Here is an 18,628-nt window from a genome sequence, read left to right on the forward strand (position 1 = left end):
TAGTTTCTATACAGTATTATTGTGTATCAAATACAGTCTAAGCATTTATTTTATTTGTCACCCAAATAGTTTGAAAATTATCTTTATGGTGCTTTTTATTTTTTATTGTTATAATTTTTTTTTTATCATTATTTTTTGCTTTTTTATGAAGGTTATCATTTCTAATCTTTTCATTTCTAACATTTGGCAAAAGATACACCTTTATAGACATTTATTGTTTTTGTGTGTTTGTTGGTGTTTATGTGTTTAAATAAAGATAAAGATTATTACATTATTCATACATGTAAAGTCTTGAATGCTGGAGTCAGTAAAGTAATGGTGAAGAACAGCTGAGCATGGTGAACCTGCTGAGGATGGAGTATACACAGTGCGTATAGTATAATATCCTATAGTATAATGTAGTATAGTATCTTATAGTATAGTATAGTATAGTATACAGGTAGTATAGTATAGTACAGTATAGTATACACAGATCAGTGGCTCCACAGGGGTTCATGTGCACCTTGGCCTGAATATCTGTTATGGAAAATGTAGGTATAAAGGTCCTGGCCTATGAAATGTTGGAGACTCCCTGCTGTAGACAGCGCAGTACTGTGGGATGTGTTTAGTGCTGGGGACCTCTTGTGTCAAAAGCTGACATTTGCAGCATGAGCTACAGATTTCCACACTCTCACTCGCTCCATGACCTGGAGCTGTCTTCACTGAAATAATAAAACTGTCACCGACTGACTGGTTTTCCATCATCATATGACATTTTCTTTTTTAATTTTACCCTTAAATGCTGCAAATACTTTTTACAAAAAAAGTAGTACAAAGACCATGATAAGAAGCATGTTTGTTCAGATTTTTGATTGGATGTCTGTTATGAAGCACTGAGCTCTGCCATTCTAACACCATATTGTCTCACACTGTACTACTTCTAAAGTACACGTGTGGAATGTTCCTCTAACCGGGGTTAAAAACAGGCTCTGATCTGATCTGGCATTAATGACGTAACCTAATTATTCAGCTTCTTTTGTGAGAGATGCTATTAGTTACTCACCACCTTGAGGATATATTACCCTGTAAACTGATATTAGCTTCAGTCCAGGAAAGAGATCTTGTAAGTGTGCTGGAATTATCCCTGAGATGGGCAGTTAAACATGGTGATGATTCCATTACATGATCTTTTATTTACAAATTGGTTGAATTGTTCATGATTCAATTAGAACACAAAATGATAGAATAAATTAGCATATGTTATCCTTGCTTCAGAGGATTTTCATAACATCAGCTAGTTTTTTAGTATTTCAATAAGATTTTGTGTCGTGCAACAATTTCTAATTGATCTTGATGTATGTTTAGTTTTATTCTTTATGAAAGTATTGTTTGTTGCCAAGTCTTAGGAACCTCCAGGTGATCTAAATCAGTGTTTGGTAAAATAAACTCCTGGCACTTTGCAGAATTCATGATACCATCAATCATCACATATAAGTATTAATAATTTTACTAGCACTTACAGCAACGGGGTAAATAAAAATGTAGAAGGTTTCAGGTTTAACAGAGGAATTTACAATATTTATTAATATTAGAAAATGTGTGAAATACAAGCCAAGGCATTTCAAAATGTTAGGCTTCAAGTCAGTATTTGCCAGTTAATATATTTTTTGCAACCTTAAACTGCATTCACACACATATTATTATGATAATATATGAAAAGTCATGTAGCCTAGACATTAAATTTAAAGTGTTGGATAATCTGATTAACAATGTGTGTGTGTGTGTGTGTGTGTGATCCTATGTAGATGTGTTCCCAGGCTAGAATCTGGACTCACTGTGAGTACAGTACACAGTTACTGAATGTGAATGATTAAACTTTTAGAATTGGAAATGTTGCCTATGGCCATGGTTCACGATGCCATGGAGCAAATCTTTATTCTAATTTGTAGAGAGACAATGAATGCTTGTTTGTACTATTATATAACCTGTACAATTTATTTTATCCTAGAGTATTAGGTATGGGAATGTGGTAGTAGTGTATTGTATTCCACTTATCGAAGTGGAGCTTAGGGTTACACAATGTAAGATTTCTGAATGTGTTGAAGGCCCAAAGATCGACGTTTATTCTGAGATGTTTTTCTGCTCACCAGAGTGATTATCTGAGTTGCTGTAGCAGTGCAAACCAATCTTGTGCTTCTCTCCTGACCCTCTCATCAACACGGATTTTCCACCAACAGACTCCTGGATGTTTGTTTTTCACACCACTCTGTGTGAACTCTGAACACTGCTGTGTGTAAAAATCCCAGGAGTTTCCCAGGAAATACTCAAACCAGCCTGAGAGTCCCTGAGATCACATTTGCCTCATTCTGATGTTAGAGCAAAAATCAGTATTTAATTGGTAGTTGTGATAGAAGTGTCATATATAGCTAGTAGCTCTGTGACCAGTCTTAAGAATAGGGATCATTTATACATTCATTAGGCTTTCACGCTGACAGTTTAGTCTGAAAGAGAACACATGCTCCATTGAGTCAAAGTACAAAAAAAAAAGATTTTATTGTCATTTTAACCATATATAGCTGATGCAGTACAGGGTGAAATGAAACATTGTTCCTTCTGGACCAGAGGTGCTACACAGAACCAAATAAAACACAGGGTGGTGCAGACAAACATAGAACTAAACTATAAATTTAACTAAAGTTTTAAACTACTACTTTTAAAGTGCAAAGAATTTTTAAAGTTAAACATACAACATAAGGTGCAGAGGATGACGAGACAGTGCAGACAAACAAGATACAACGCCAACTGTGTGCAAAATGGAACAGGGTTAAGGACAGTGAGTGTTATTAGCACAGGATATAAACAAAAAAAAACAATAACATTTTAGTGTGCAAGACTAGACAAAAAAGTGACCAGTGATAACAAAGCAATTGGTCAAATGAAAGCCATGATGTATACTGGGAAGCGCAAAACGGTACTGAACCCCGAGACTACCTGCAGCAGGTGGTGTGTGTTCGGGTGCACTGGAACCGTGACTTGATATTAAGTCATATTAGTTTCTGCACTTGTTCAGGAAGCAAAGTAACCTGCACATGTGTTTTAGCTGATAATGACATCATTTCCACAACACACGTGTGATTAGAGGCAGGGGAATGCTGTGGGACACAGATGAGATAAGGAGCCTTCGTGCACACAGTAGGACCAACATGATAAAAATGAAACAATATTGTGAGTCAGGTTGTTCTCTGTACACATTTGTGATGATGGATAGAAATGTGCTTGGGTTTAATAAAATGAAGTGCCAACATTCTGGGGTGCTGGAAACAATCACACACAGACCTTTGTGAAGTGTCCATTGTGAAAACCACCTAACCTCTGGACCTGAGCATGCACACACAACTAATACAACTCACTGAGCAACACACACTGGGCAAAAAACGCTTAGACAATCCGTCATTCAATTACACCAGAAAACTGAGTCTTATAATTAACACAAAACAAGAATGGCTGCATCAACATAGGCCTTATCACTTATAAGTTCAGGTCCAAACGCAAATTTATCGCCTAAAGCCCCGCCCACGCTCCGCCCCCGTCATTACTACACCGTCCCTACAATATTACAGTGTGGGGTTTTTTTTTCTCCCCAGACCCCAACTCTTTATTTTTTCCGCACTGTAGCTTTAACTAAAGAAAGGATGGAGATGGTGAGAGCTGAAACGGGAGCGCGAGCTTCACTTCTCCGTTAGCTCAGACTTAAGAAGCGCTCGTTTGTTCTTGTTGCTATGGATACGGGCTGGCACTGAAGGACACAATGAGTTAGGAAACTATCTGTCCGGCACTCTACGTTAGAAAGGAAACTACAGCCGCTGATCTTTTCCAGCTCCTGTTCAAGGTAGGTAATATGACATATATGGAATAATAATAATAATAATCATGCTCTCGCGGACATGTTTGAGAGTTAAAGATATCTTTAGTGGATGTGGTCAGTAGGACACAAGTCCTCAGTCTGGACAGCGCAGCGTGGCTGTTGATCGCCTTATGGGTGGGGGCAAGTTTGTAAGTTTCAACAAGCTGTTTTTGACCTCAGTTTTGTCATTATGCATTTATTATTTTTTACATTAATCAATCAGTTTGTTTTATTATTGTCCTCCTGATACTCTGACACTTTTTGTAGTCAGTGTTTAGGCTTAAAAACAGAGTACTGAACATACTGATCTTGTTTCACAGCAAATGCCCTGATTTCAAGTCACTATTTATTACAAACATTTGTTGTGTAGATCGGAGATCCTCAGATATTTTGCATATTTTACAAACACTAACGCACAAAAAATGAGGAACGCAAATATTTAGACACTTTTGCTAAATTGAATAAAAGTTTTTGTAAGCTCTGTTCTATAAGCTCTCTCTCTCTCTCTCTCTCTCTCTCTCTCTCTCTCTCTGTGTGTGTGTGTGTGAGAGAGAGAGAGAGAGAGATTACATCAGAATATTAGTTCCTTTTAATAGCAGATTTGACAACATGAGCTGTAAGAGAATGAGTGATAATAAATTTCATACCTGCATGCATGTGAGATAAAATTTGAGTAATATACCAAGGACCTCACTTTATGACGTCATGAAAATCAGATCTGAAAGATTAACATGTGATGACAAAGAAATCATGCGTAGAAATCACGTGTGAAATAAAAACACATGTACTACATGTAGAACGTGCATTGCATGTGGTCTAAAATGTCAAAAAACAAACAAACAAATAAACAAACACCTATGTATATCTATGAGGATAGCAGCTGATAGTCTCCACAGTCTGTAAATAAAAACAAAAAAATACTGATAATAAAAACTTCTTTAGTACATTTAACAGCGAATAGAATGTGAACATATTCACCTACTGCTACTCATTAGTCTATTTAATCATATATTTATAGTATTCATAGTTTTTTATCATCTTTTGTGTGTTATTTTCAGGTTCCCGCATGAGCCCGGTAGCCACGTGCCGCCTGCAGGAGCTGCAGATTTACCGGCTGCTGCAGTGCGTGCGCGCGCGAGACAGAGCGCAGGTCGAGAAGCTGTTGCGCGGTGGCGTTCACGACCTCGTCAACATAACGGAGCCTCGCGAGGGCAGAGGCGTCCTGCACGTGGCCGCGGTGGCCAACGACACCGACATGATCGAGTTTCTGATGCTTCATGGCGCGCGGCCAGATGTCCAGGACATGAGAGGACGCACGGCGGTGATGCTGGCAGCCGAACTCGGGCACGACGGCGTGGTGGCTCTGCTGGCCGAGAAGCACGCAGACATGAAGCTGACAGACGTAGAAGGGAAAGGTGAGGGAAAGAAAGACATAACAGAAGGGAAAACGTCATAATGGTGTTATTCAGGGAGAATAAAATTTCCTGCTGAACTCTGTAGACGTTCTGCACTTTCTCCATCTTGCCTAAAGGCTCTATAGTGCACAGTTTCCTAACCCTGGACTTGGAGTTTCCACTGTTCTACACATTTCTCTGTGTTTTATGTTTTGACCAATACATATGGATGATATATGTTACAGCTTCATACAGCAATCCATAATGACAAAGCAGAAGCGTGTCTGTAGTAGAAACTTTTCCAGCTTTCTTATTAAAAATCATGTATTCATGCTAGAGATGTTCTATATTGAGCCCAGGTGCTTCATGTTAGCTTTGATTATCTTGAGATGTATCTTGAATATGGCTGGAGTCCAACCATGGCAAATTCAACTGACTGGACATCATTGAGAAATCACCTGTGTGTATGATAATTCACAGTGCACAGACATCAGACAATAAAACAAACCACGGAGTACAAGGAACACATGCACTATTCTGTAGCATTGTGTACTATAAACAGTGTGCTTCATACCCTAACAGTGTGAAGTGCACTTCATGTACCTGGATCATTTCACTTTTTCAGCTCAAAAAACAAGTGTGGAATTGTTTTCACTTCATGCGCTCCATGGTCACACTTTTGCCTTTAGTCAGGAAACTCTAGCAGAGCTTGAGAAATCCTCTGGACCTGCTGGAAGGACAACAGTCTCAGAAATGCTCTCAGATATCGATCAGACCTTTTATGATGAAGCTTTTAGAAAGTAGACACTCCTGGGTAAAAGACATATGGCAGACACTTACAGGATTTAAAGAGCATGAGGCTCGAAGAGAAATGATTCTCAGCTCTGAAGAGACCAAAATGTCTAACTCTTTTGGTTGAGCTCCAAGTGCTACTGTTTAGCACGGGGTACTGGCGGGGAAAAAAACAGACTCAAGTGCAGGGATAGACATCAGACAGGGGTTTATTTTAAAATAAAAAAATTTACAGATACCGGGAAAACATTAGGGCCGCCCTAGGAAAATACAGAAGAACATAAAACAGAGAACACTGAATAACAAAACAGCACCCAAAGACATGGACTCAGCAAACAACACATGCAAGACAACTGGTATATATTGGGGAGGTAATTAGTGAAAGACGAGGGACAGGTGTGCAGAGGCGGGAACGGGCTAAAGATCGGGCGGGGCAAACACGTGAGAACACAAAACATAAACAAAGACACATGGCACAGGTTATAAACAAACCCCTACTGGAATGCCCCCTGCAGGGAATTAAACAAAACATCCATGACATAAATAGGGTAATAACATCCCTACAGTGTAGCATTGTGGTGGCAGCATCATACTATGGGAATATTTCTCAGCAAAAGTGACAGGGAGACTAGTCAGAACTGACAGGAGGATAAATACAGCTAAAAGAGTTTACATGATTATATAAAGTATTGGAGTGAAGGGTCATTTTCAGCTCAACACCCGGCCTAAAGCATGCAGCCAGGACTCTCAATGTCATTGAGTGGAGCAGTTTGCTCCTTTTGCTGACAAAGTACTAAATAATAAAGGGTCTGAATACTTATATTTTATTATAATTGAATTTCTAATACAAAAATTGTGAGAGAACTGAGGAATTTTTAAAACCATTGTAAATATAGATTAATAGCTTGCTTTGGATAGTATTTATTTATTTATTTTTAGATTTTGATGTGTTATTGATGCTTCATGTAGTGCCCTAAAGCAAGTCTCTACAGTGTTATATTTATTGCATTTTCCAGCTTCACTACTTGAGATGCACAAGTGCTGCTAAAGTGCTAAAGTACATGGAGTATCTGGATGAGCATCTGATGCACTGCTCTCTCCCACTGCTAATATATTGATGAGGTTTCAAGCACACTTCATGATACAGTAACTCCACATGCTGTGCGACATTCAGCACTCATATTTATTCATGTCACGTAAGTTAACAGTGCTTAGGTCGTGTCTGGAGCTCAAACCCAGCACAGTGCACAACCCTCTATTTTGTGGGTCTTTCTAATTACAGATCAGAGTAAGGTGAGTTAAACCTTGTTTGTAATGTGATCTGCTTCTGTCTGCTCTCCTAGGCCTGCTATTCTACTGCCTCTGTCCTACTAAAAGACACGCACGCTGCCTGCAGGTGGCGCTGCACAACACGGCAGACGTGAACAACGTGTCAAATGCGGGCACGCCGATCTTCCTGCAGGCCTGCGAGAACGCTGGGGAATGCGAGGGCATGTGCCTCAGCCTGCTGGATCAGGGGGCCGACCCCAATTCTGCCAGTCAGGTAAAGAGCGCTGAGGAGTGTGCCGTGTGTGTTTGCCAAATGTGAGTAAGCAAAAAGGCGAAGAAATGGTGTGTGTGTATGTGTGAAATTTATTCATGTGCATTTCAGTTTAAGGATAACAGATTACTCAGTTCTGTAAAATGACATGAAGATCTTGATGTCATCAATTTCACTTGATATCATCAATTTCAGACATGAAAACAGCTGAAATATTAGAATAATTTAAAAATATTCTCATTCAATTGAGACCCCTAAAAATAATGGAAGTATTTGCAAACGAATTGTGGGTCTCAGTTTTCAGTCTCCAGCTACTTCTTACCATTTTCAACTTATTTTGCGTTTAAAAAAAAGTATTTGTCCTTTTATGATGTCTTCTATTTGTGCATATTCACCACTCAGATCTTCAGAAAAAATTATATAAGACAATTTGAGTAAACAAAAATACCATTTTTAAATGATAGATTAATTTACTAATGGAGGAAGGCTTTATTATGAAAAAGTAATGGCTCTCTTTAGTTACTCATCCAACCAGATTTCATTAAGTATTTGAATAAACTAGGCCTGACACATAGGCTTGATTACTCCAGGCTCTCTGACTCTAAACATTACCAGCAACATGAAGAAGACTAACAGCTCTCAAAACATGTTTGGAAAAGGTTACAAAAACATTTATTCGTTAAGGCTCTGGGACATCAGTGAAGTGCAATAAGAGCCATGAACTCCATGTGGAGAAAATGTATGGAAAAGAATAGTAGAGAATCTTTCCGGAAGTTGCTTCTCTACCAAAATTCCTTGATTAAATGTCCAAGAAGTCATAAAAGAACCAAACAGCAACTGCAAGCTTCTCATGAAAGGGAACATAAAGACTCGGATCACATTTACCAGAAAACACTTTTCCTTCACAGGTAATGATCTGTGGAGCTAAAAGTTAAACATTTCTTTTAATGATTTTTGTCCAGTTGATTTTTATCTGCCATAACGCTAGAACAGCAGTCCACAATAAGAGCTTCACTGTGGAACATGGTGGTGGTAGGGTGATGGTGCAGGGATGATGTGCTGCTTCAGAACTTTCCATAACTAATGGACACATGAATTCTGAAGGTCACCAAGCTCAAGCAGCAAGACAACAATCTGAACAGACACTTGGCCATCATAAAATAATGTTATGTAGAACAAACATCCAGAACATGCAGAAGGGATACAGACAGGATTGTGATGAAAGCAATGAAGATAACAAAGGTCCCAGGTTTAAAATTGTTTATTGCATTTTTGTGATTAAAAAAATATAGTATTAAACACAATTTCAAAGCTCTGGAAGACCTTCTGACAAAAATGGACTGCTTCCAAAAGTACCAAAACCTGGTTGCCTCTGAAACAAGCTGAAGGCTTGACCGCAGATCTAGACAACATACACAAAACCAGATATGGACAGAGTTTTGTGGAAACCTGATCATCACTCTGGGGATTTTAGATTTTGGAGTGAGACTGTGTTGGATAAATTGGAGCACGAGTCAAAAAAGTGTTTAGAAGCGTGACATAAAGTGTTGAAGATTGGTATTTTAATGTAGATTATTAATAAAAAATTAAACATTTTCGTGACACTTATTTTTAATAAACAATGCAAACTAGTTTGGGTCAAAAAAACTTATTTTTTAGAATCTACTTTAAACTAAAATGTAAGAAATATAAATGCCAGTGGTGACATTTTACCCTGTGGGTATAGTCATGTAGCCAGAAATTGAGTCATCAGTGTCCCATTGTGTCATGATCCATAACTCTGTACACGATATACTGATATCCACCTAGAGAGCTGATTGCATCACACCCTAATATAATGGTACATCATCGACTCTCAGGAAAGTGTAACATATCTCCAGCATGATGACTAACAGCAAACAATAAACTATAGAAAACCAGAAGTGACTGGAGTTATTCTAAAGTTTAGGGGTTTAGGTGACGTGAGTTTTATCTCACACTAAAATGGCATTCTCAGTGTAACCAGCTTGACTACTAGGTATGATTTCAGTTTCTGTAACATGGACACAGTTCTGATGCCATTGACTGTGTTTAACTGCCCTGTTGTCTCCTAGTTGACCATGCAGCTTTTGTCCTCTTGGGTCAGTATTGACCTGGTCTGGTTTAAATGTTTCTAAAGCATTAAATATAAAATCATCACCCATTTTAATTAACTTCATTTAAACTCCACAAATCATTTTGTCATTTATGGTCAATAGACATTTCATCACATTTGGCAGACATTCTTATCCAGAGTGACTTACATTTTAACTCATTTTATACAACTGAGGATTAAGGGCCTGGCTCAAGGGCCCAGCAGTGGCAGCTTAGTGGACCTGGGATTTACACTCATAACCTTCTGATCAGAAACCCAACACCTTAACCACTAAGCTACAACAGACTCTGTTAACATTAAATAGAACCATATTTAAGTAACTGTGTCTCCAATGAAACAAATCCAAGCTCAGGATATTTATGTATATTGCAGTGTTACACAAAGTGAACGTTTTGTGTTAGACACCATACTACATCAGCGTATGACGGTTATCCATTCTGACACGCTGCATGAAATACATCATTGTCAGATTGCGGTGACAGCATGTATCTGTCGAATTCCTGTCAGCTGCAACTTGATACGAGGCGACATAAGCCAAATGCACTTTGATGGCAGGTGTGAGATGAGAATCTCTTCATGTTTGCACTTGCAGGTGACGGGTCGCACTGCTCTAATGGAGGCGGTGAGAGCAGGAGCAGTGACGCTGGTGAGAGCCATCATTAAACGAGGGGCAAACGTCAACATGCTGGATAGCAAGAGGTTCAACGCGGTTCACTTCGGTGCTGAAGGAGGCTACTTTGAAGTGACTACCAAATATCTTTCAAAGTCATTTTTCAACACTAAAGACAAGCTAGTTGATTCTAAAGCACTGTGTAGAACGGTGTGCTAGAGCAGGCAGTATAACCCAGTGGACACCACTGGCATCATGCTAAGTGTTATTATTAGTAATCTTAGCTATTTTTGTTAGGGTAAATTGTTCAACTTTACCTGATTTCCCTCCAGATCCTTCAGGTGTTGTCTGCATATGGGGCTGATATGGGAGCAACGACAGCAGAAGGAAACACGGCTCTGCACTATGCTGCTCGAGGGGGTTTTGCTGACTGCTGCAGATTTTTGGCACAGAGAGGTAATGATTACACTCTTCTAGAATCTTCTAGGGTGGAATTTAGTAGGAGCTTTTCTCATGAATGCGTCACAAATGGTGCAGGTTCGGTCTTTATTATTATCAACTTAACAGGATGCAGTTGAGGAGGCAAATACAGGGACTCAGTGAATTTTATTTTCATGGCAAAAAAGACAAAGATGTAATCCAAAAAGTGTCACGTGATAACCAAGTGTTGGCAAGATCAAATTAATGAATCAAATGGCTTGGTATTGATGATTCACAGAGACACTGAGTGTTCACATTGAAGAACATTGATGTGGATCTTTTGTTCATTATTATGTGCAGTAAGTACAATGTAAAGTAAAAAGCAATGGTGTTACTACTGTCTCGTCTAGACTCTCATTTTGAACATCTGCACTGGTTATATGTTTTATTCTAACATGTTTGATCCTATTAATTTCAGGATGCAATCCCAAACAGAAAAACACGGAAGGCCTGTTACCCCGTCAGATTGCTAATGACTTGGGTCACAAAGCCGCAGTGAAAGAGCTTAAGAAGGCTGAGCGTTTGAATGGGAAGCTTTTAAAGAGCTACACTAATGAATCGTGGCCACTGACTCTTTACGATTGGTCTCATGAAAATGAATCCGAACTGCGGAAAACCTTCGAATTCGTTTCACATGGAATTAACCACTTAGAGATGGTGACTTTCGAGAATTTTGTGTCTGTCCTAAGAAACCTCCAGGCACCGATAGACGATGAACATGTTCGGAAAATACTGCTTGCTCATGACAAGCGTAGGCAAGGTTTAATCAACATCAATGACTTTTTCAAAGGTCTCAGATATCTGCCCCGGACTCTCGTTATGACTTCGTATCACCTCAAGAAGACGAAGAAAAAGGCGACCAAGTCAGGGAAGGGCAAGAAGAAAGGCAAACTGAGCCTTCCTTTGCCTATCTGCATCGTCCCACCTGAAAATGTTCACCGAAGGGATGACGGAGGGCCGCCACAGTTCATGATTGAGAAGTACCAGCTTGTTACAGACACAAACCGGTTTGATCAGGACCATCCACCCAGGCACCCCATAGAAGATGACTCCGCCTGGTACACAGAACAACCAGACAAGACATACATAAACATTAACTACTGCGTGAAGACTGGAGACACCGAGTCACTGAAGAGGGCCTTTAGTCAGAAGGTCCCAGTTGATGTGAAGGATCGCTTTTACAAGACACCTCTCATGACCGCTTGTGCAAGCGGGAATTACGACGTGGCCAAGATTCTACTTAATCTTGGGTGAGATTATCCATGATATTTTTTATTTTCTGATATCTGAACTTTTAAATCAAATCATGACAAGCTCCATAGAACATCTATCTGTCTGGTCAAATATATTAAAGAAACTCTTAAAGAAAGTACCCAGGTTTTGCCAGCAGTGACTATGTGAAAATTGGAGGCAGACAGAATTATATTCCTTGCGTTTGTGCTGACTGTCTGTTTAAGGTAAATCTCACTGATTTCATCATTCACATTCAGCAGGTTCTGGAACACAAGCCTAGACTACAATATGGTTAAAAAAATCAATACCAATACAAATTTTGCATTAACTCATTATTAACACTAATGTTGTTAAAAGTGTCAGTTAACACAGTGTAAGTGTCATACACAGGGCTGACGTGAACGCATACGATCAGTTCGGCTGGACTCCATTACACCACGCCTGCCATGCTGGACAACTTGACATCATTAAACTATTAGTGGAGGCAGGGGCAGCAGTGAACACACCCACTTTCAGTGGAGCCACACCCCTAATGAGGGCCATTGAGAGTTCCAGGCCCTGCTGTGTTGAGTACCTGATCAAGGCTGGTGCAACAGTTACAGCAGAAAACAAGTCAGGTACGGAGGGAGGTCTATCTATCTATCTATCTATCTATCTATCTATCTATCTATCTATCTATCTATCTATCTATCTATCTATCTATCTATCCATCCATCCATCCATCCATCCATCCAACCACCCACCCACCCATCCATCCATCTATCAAAAAACAACTATAAAAGCCTGAACATTTGCACAGTCCTTCATATGAGCTATTATTACATATCATCATCATCATCATCATCAACTCTAAGGAACTCCATCACTGTGTTACTCTATACACTATGTTACTATCATCTCTCCATCTCTATTGCAGTGACACAGCATGAACATTTCTCTAAACAAACAGTATCTTTGCAGGATCAAGGCATATATCACATTTTGTTGTTGTTGTTAGATCAGTGCTTCCTGTTCTGAATTGTGGTGTATTAAATCATTAAGAGTGATGAGTGTTGGATCTCACTGGAGTCAAGGGTATTAAATCTTTAAATTGCAGAGCAAAGCTGCTTGGATATTGCGCGTGCCTATGCAGACTTACGGATTGTTGAGATGCTCCAGGCCAAGACTACGAGTCTTCGTAAGCCAAAGGACCAGAAGAAGGATAAGGCAGTTAAACCTCAGGCCAAACCAAGACCAGCCACCAGCACACCCATTAAAGAGAAGGTAGAACTAACCTGCACTTATATAACTGTACTTATTTATCATTCTAAAATATACAACTAGCACATGAATGTACGTTTACAATCACTGTGTGTTCTCCATCTCTTATTATACACAGTTCATCAGACCTCTACCAAATCTATTAGTGAAAATTGACTCCCTTGTACTGGCAAGGGAACTTGTTAGATTTTTATTAGTGTTTCAGGCATAACTGCTGAATCGAGAATCATCAATCTCATCATCCAAAATATCCAGTGGTCCTGTGGTCAGAAACTGAGCACTGATAATGAGAGTCTTGATTAACACAAATTATGCCCCCCCCCCCAAAAAAAGATGAGCTTCAGTCTTTATACAGTAGTGTTTCTATTAAAATGGCCAGCGGAGGTCCATTATTGGTTCCTTTTGGTGATGGATGGCATAGAAGGGGTTTAACAACATAAATAGCCATGTTCTTTATAAATACAGTATCTAGAACAGATGAATACATGCTGGTTAGTTATTTAATACACAGCCTGTAACTGATCTGTACTGAAACACTGAACCAGCAGAAAGGCAGGAGCAGACGTCGCCGAAGTGTAAGCAAATGAGAGTGGACGTGTCGGATTACGTCCGCTTTAACAGGCCGTGTCACTGCTGCCAGAGAAAGCGTGTATGCCATGTGTGTGGTGTCTGTCAGTCACCATTTTAATTACCGTCAAGGGAAGCACTCACATAAACATACATGTAATGCATGTTACTGCTCTCTTCTCATTGATGAAGTAGACCTATAAGTGAAAGTGTAGATGCTCAGCTCACTCAGTCCACGTGAAGTGGACTCTTTCTCTCTCTACCTTCTCTGTCGAGCTATACACCCCACTCCTGAGCTCCCACTGTTTGCCAGTTCCAGTGTGACCACTGCCCTACCCCTGGTCGGAGTCTTGCCGCTTGTTGGTGCCCACTGATGCTGTGGATGGATCTGTGTGGACCAGGAGACAGCCATGGACAGAGCCACTTGGGGACTTTCACACCATCACAGATCTGCCATTTCATCTGTCAGCCCGTGACAGCAAAGAATTAGTGTCTATAATGACCTTAGAAACTACACTGACCTTATAGTTCCTCATGGGTCATTGATTGCTGTTGTAGAAAGGACATCAATCAGCTACAGTTACATTATTTTCTGTTTAGTGTCACCCAAATGAGGATGGGTTCCCTTCTGAGCCTGGTTCCTCTCAAGGTTTCTTCCTTTCCATCCCAGGGAGTTTTTCCTTGCCACCATTGCCACAGGCTTGCTCATTAGGGATAAAATAGTCTAATTATAGAATTTAATAATTTATTCTAATTTCTAGTTAATTAGTTATTTTTTATTTTTTATTATTATTTTTCATTTTTCCCCTCCCTTTCTCTGTTTTCTTCTTTTGTAAAGCTGCTTTGAGACAATGTTCATTGTAAAAGGCGCTATACAAAATAAATTGAATTGAATTGAATTGAATTGAACTGAAGTCCAACGACTATTAGCCATTGCTTCTCGTCTGCCGGTAATGAAACACCGTACACAGCTACAACTTACAGAAACCAGTGGCACAAAATGGTTTCAGATGGAGAGACAGATAGAACATGACACCCAGCAACAAGCTATAGGCTTATGTTTTATCCTAGCATTAGTCCTGCACAATGGCAGGGTCCACTGTTTTGTAGTGGATCATTCGATCCGCATGATTTGGCACAGGTTTTTACGCCGGGTGCCCTTCCTGATGCAACCCCCCCATTTTTATCCCATTACCGAGAGTTAACTCTTCAGTGGCTGGGGTGGCGCCCTGCCCGGGAATCAAACCTGGGCCACGGCAATGAGAGCGCGGGTTCCTGTCACTGGACCACCAGGTGGCCTTGTGTTTTGTCTTGTTTATCTGTCTCAAATCATTTTAAAAGTGCATTTATAGATACTAACCAGTTCCAACATGATAAAGATGACCAGGTTTATTCCAGTGCAGACATGGTGTTGATCTGAGTTTAAGCCCACCCCATTGCTACTCTCCATCCACTGATTTAAAACACTGATGCTTGCCTACAAAGCCAAAAACAAACCAGTACCATCTTACCTCAAAGCTCTTATCTCTCCCCACACTGCACCGTGATCCCCCAGATCCTCCAGCATCAGGAATTTTCTCTTTTCTGGCATTGAGGTAGAATGAACTTCCCTCAGATATGCAAGCAGCTGAGTCACTGACTTTCTTCAAATGGCATGTAAAGACTTCCTGAAATACTTCAATTAGCACTTAAATCAGCTCTCTGTGAATTTCTTGCTGTATTTTTCCCAAACATTTATACTGATGTTGCTTTTAATTACTCTTAATTGACATGTTCATTGATAGAGACTTTAAAGCACTTCTGTAAGTCTCTCTGGATAAGGGCGTCTGCCAAATGCTTTAAATGTAATGGCTTTGCCAGATTCTAGTCTCATTTCACTAACAATTTTTATGGCCCTGTGTGTGTGTGTGTGTGTGTGTGTGGTATTTGGGTTGTGTCATGTAGCCATGTTTAGCATCTGTCGAGACTGCTCACACTCCCCTTTACGCACAGTTTCGTCTGCATGCTGCAAAAAACCAGACCAAAGAGACACTCACTTTCAGAAATCTCACAAAAACAGATATTAAATGTGACTTATAACTGACAGGAAAAATTAATCAATTCCCCTTGAAAAGCGAATCCACCAACATTGTTTTCAACCCTGCGATTGGGTTTGTGGCCTGATGCCATCTTGTTTCTGCATCTCTCTAGCAGGGGGCTGTTCCCACACCGCAGGCCTCAGAGTACTTCGCAGCCTCAACAGGGAAAACAGAAGCGCAGGCCAACAGTGTGATCATTCACAGCACTCAGATCACCAGCGGAGTGCTGAAGAAAGTGGACATCAGCTTTGTGCCAAAAACAGTATGTTGGTTAGATGACAAACGTGTGATACTGGAGAGAAGACGGGTGATAATTCTCACGCTGTGTTCGTTTCTGGTTTTTAGTAGTAATGTGTGAGGATGTCCGAGATTCTGTTAACATACACAAATTATACATTTATTATGCCTGAGTCAGATTATTTTAAAGACTATAATAATGGTGAGAGAGAGAAATAGAGGGAGAGAGAGACAGAGAGAGAGAGAGAGAGAGAGAGAGCGAAAGAGAGAGAGAGCGAAAGAGAGAGAGAGAGAGCGAAAGAGAGAGAGAGCGAAAGAGAGAGAGAGAGCGAAAGAGAGAGAGAGCGAAAGAGAGAGAGAGCGAGATAGATAGATAAGTAGATAGATAGCTAGAGAGAGAGAGAGAGAGCGAGATAGATAGATAAGTAGATAGATAGCTAGAGAGAGAGAGAGAGAGAGAGAGAGAGATTGTCCTTTTTCAGTGTACCTCACTAAGGATATTTCAGATTTTCTAATATAATATTATATTAGATTATATTATATTCCTAATATAATAATATGATAATAATTTGGATCTGTGTTTAAGGTGTGGGGTAAATACCTCACTACCGGCCAGCAGATGGAGAAGAAGGAGAAAAGGAGACAACGTTTTACTTATGAAGTGGATTTTGATGACTTCAGGATGCCTTTCACCAAGAATGTAGAGAAGAAAGCGCTAGAGCTGTCACGGGTCTCTGAGCAGACTTGACCAGGGATGAATCATCTGACTTTCACCATGTCCTGGGTTTATCAAACTAAAAGCCCAGCTTTAATTCATTCATTTTTATGTATATAAAAAAGAATAAATAAATAAATTGAAGGACTGAACTTTTCATATGTAGTTATGGATTAATGTTTTTTTTGTTTATTTGTTTGATTTATTTGTACATGTGACAAAAGTAAAAGGATCTCTGTAAAAGTGCTGTATATATTTAAAACTATTTGTAGAATATAAGGAATTTATGCAACTCCTCCCTCCTTTATACGTCTTACTGCTTAACACAAAATACCTTCCCGTATAAATAATAATGAACATCTCTACTTTCTTCCTGATGAAATAGAACAGCAGTGTAGGTGGAGAAAGGGATGAGGGAAGAGATCTGTGTGTGTGTGTGTGTGTGTGTGTGTGTGTGCGCGTTCAGGGCTGGGCCACTCTATGCAGGCATTTCTCCACACCTCCCCCTTTATCTTATTTATCTCAGAGTCCTATCTGCATGCTGCTCCTACCTCGAGAGCACTGCCTCTATTCCCACTGCCTCACGTCTTAGAAGAAAGCATATGCAAAGTAATGTTTGTGTTTTTGTAACCCAGAAGGAGACTGAAAGCTAACACAGCAGCACTGTTTACACATCCTGCAAGCTGAAATTGTTCCATCATTCAATTCAGAGTGAAAGTGTTAGTCAGTCGAGCTCATTCGTTTAATCGAAGCCGCTCGATCTGCTAGATCTGATTACTGTCTCGTACTGGACTGGATGTAACGGGCCTGTTTTTAGCTTCTCAGGTCACACAGGGAGAAATGCGCCATACTGCAGCACTGTTCCTGCAGCACTCTACCTCTTCAGTCCTCGCAGTTCCTGTGAGTGACCAGCAGAGGGTGAAGCAGGGGCGCAATGTTTACATATGGAAAGAAAAAAAGGCTTGTTTGGAGAGCTGGTTAGGCTGCTATCAGAGACTTAGAGCAAAATGGCAGCCAGAGTAAACGAGACTGTTTAGACTGCTGTCTGATAGAAAGGAAATCAAAACATAAGAGAGGGCTAGTTTATTCTGAGGCACTGGAGTATGGACTAACATCGGCATATCAACCCTTCTGTATAAATTATATATAAATATATATTGGAGAGAGAGAAAGTAAGAGAGAGCTAGGTAGATAGATAGAGAGAGGGAGAGAGAGAAGAGAGATAAAAGACTGTGGTTCTGCATAAATAATCCATACCAGGGTGCTGTGATGTGGCATGACGCAGAAGCTGAGTTATTCCCAGAAGTGAAGTGCATTATTTTTGCGAAACCGAACAGTCTGGAGTGTTATTCCACTTAAAACAAAGTGATATGGCAATGATTACAATATTACATTTATAAATAAATGACATGTCACACTTTTTAATCATTTGTGGATTTCATTTTGTGGAACATCTGTGAGACATGTTGATTCATGTTAGAATAGTTCAGATGTCTCTCTCTCTCTCTCTCATTACCTCTAGTAAACATTTCTAGTATGTAGGCAATAATAATAATAATAGCAGGTGCTTCAGTTTGGAGTCATTTCAGAGGAACAGGTTATACATGGAGTGTAGGAGGTTAATATATTGTAGGTTTTGCCTCCTGTGTAGAAAGACTCAGAAGTCATATATCATTATGTCTGGTATGATGTTATGTAAGGAATA

The 18,628-nt window shown here is 39.8% G+C and overlaps 1 protein-coding gene across 3 annotated transcripts; it reads left to right on the forward strand.

The window, feature by feature from the left end:
• Positions 1–3,648: 3,648 nt before the first annotated feature.
• On the forward strand, positions 3,649–17,187 carry ankef1a (ankyrin repeat and EF-hand domain containing 1a). Of its 3 annotated transcripts, none has more exons than XM_058378671.1 (10): positions 3,649–3,868; positions 4,942–5,298; positions 7,413–7,612; positions 10,336–10,485; positions 10,686–10,809; positions 11,252–12,083; positions 12,457–12,683; positions 13,163–13,329; positions 16,087–16,233; positions 16,795–17,187. In XM_058378671.1, the coding sequence occupies exons 2-10, from the start codon at positions 4,950–4,952 to the stop codon at positions 16,954–16,956; spliced, it is 2,358 nt and encodes a 785-aa protein (XP_058234654.1). In that variant the 5' UTR covers positions 3,649–3,868; positions 4,942–4,949; the 3' UTR covers positions 16,957–17,187. The 3 variants fall into 3 exon arrangements, with proteins under 3 accessions (XP_058234654.1, XP_058234652.1, XP_058234655.1); XM_058378669.1 differs by having other exon boundaries at positions 16,084–16,233; positions 16,795–17,185; XM_058378672.1 differs by lacking the exon at positions 3,649–3,868 and adding an exon at positions 7,086–7,265 and having other exon boundaries at positions 5,171–5,298; positions 16,084–16,233; positions 16,795–17,185.
• The last annotated feature ends 1,441 nt before the right edge of the window (positions 17,188–18,628 follow it).

Source organism: Hemibagrus wyckioides, linkage group LG25, assembly GCF_019097595.1.
Source record: "Hemibagrus wyckioides isolate EC202008001 linkage group LG25, SWU_Hwy_1.0, whole genome shotgun sequence".
Taxonomy (NCBI): Eukaryota; Metazoa; Chordata; class Actinopteri; order Siluriformes; family Bagridae; genus Hemibagrus; species Hemibagrus wyckioides.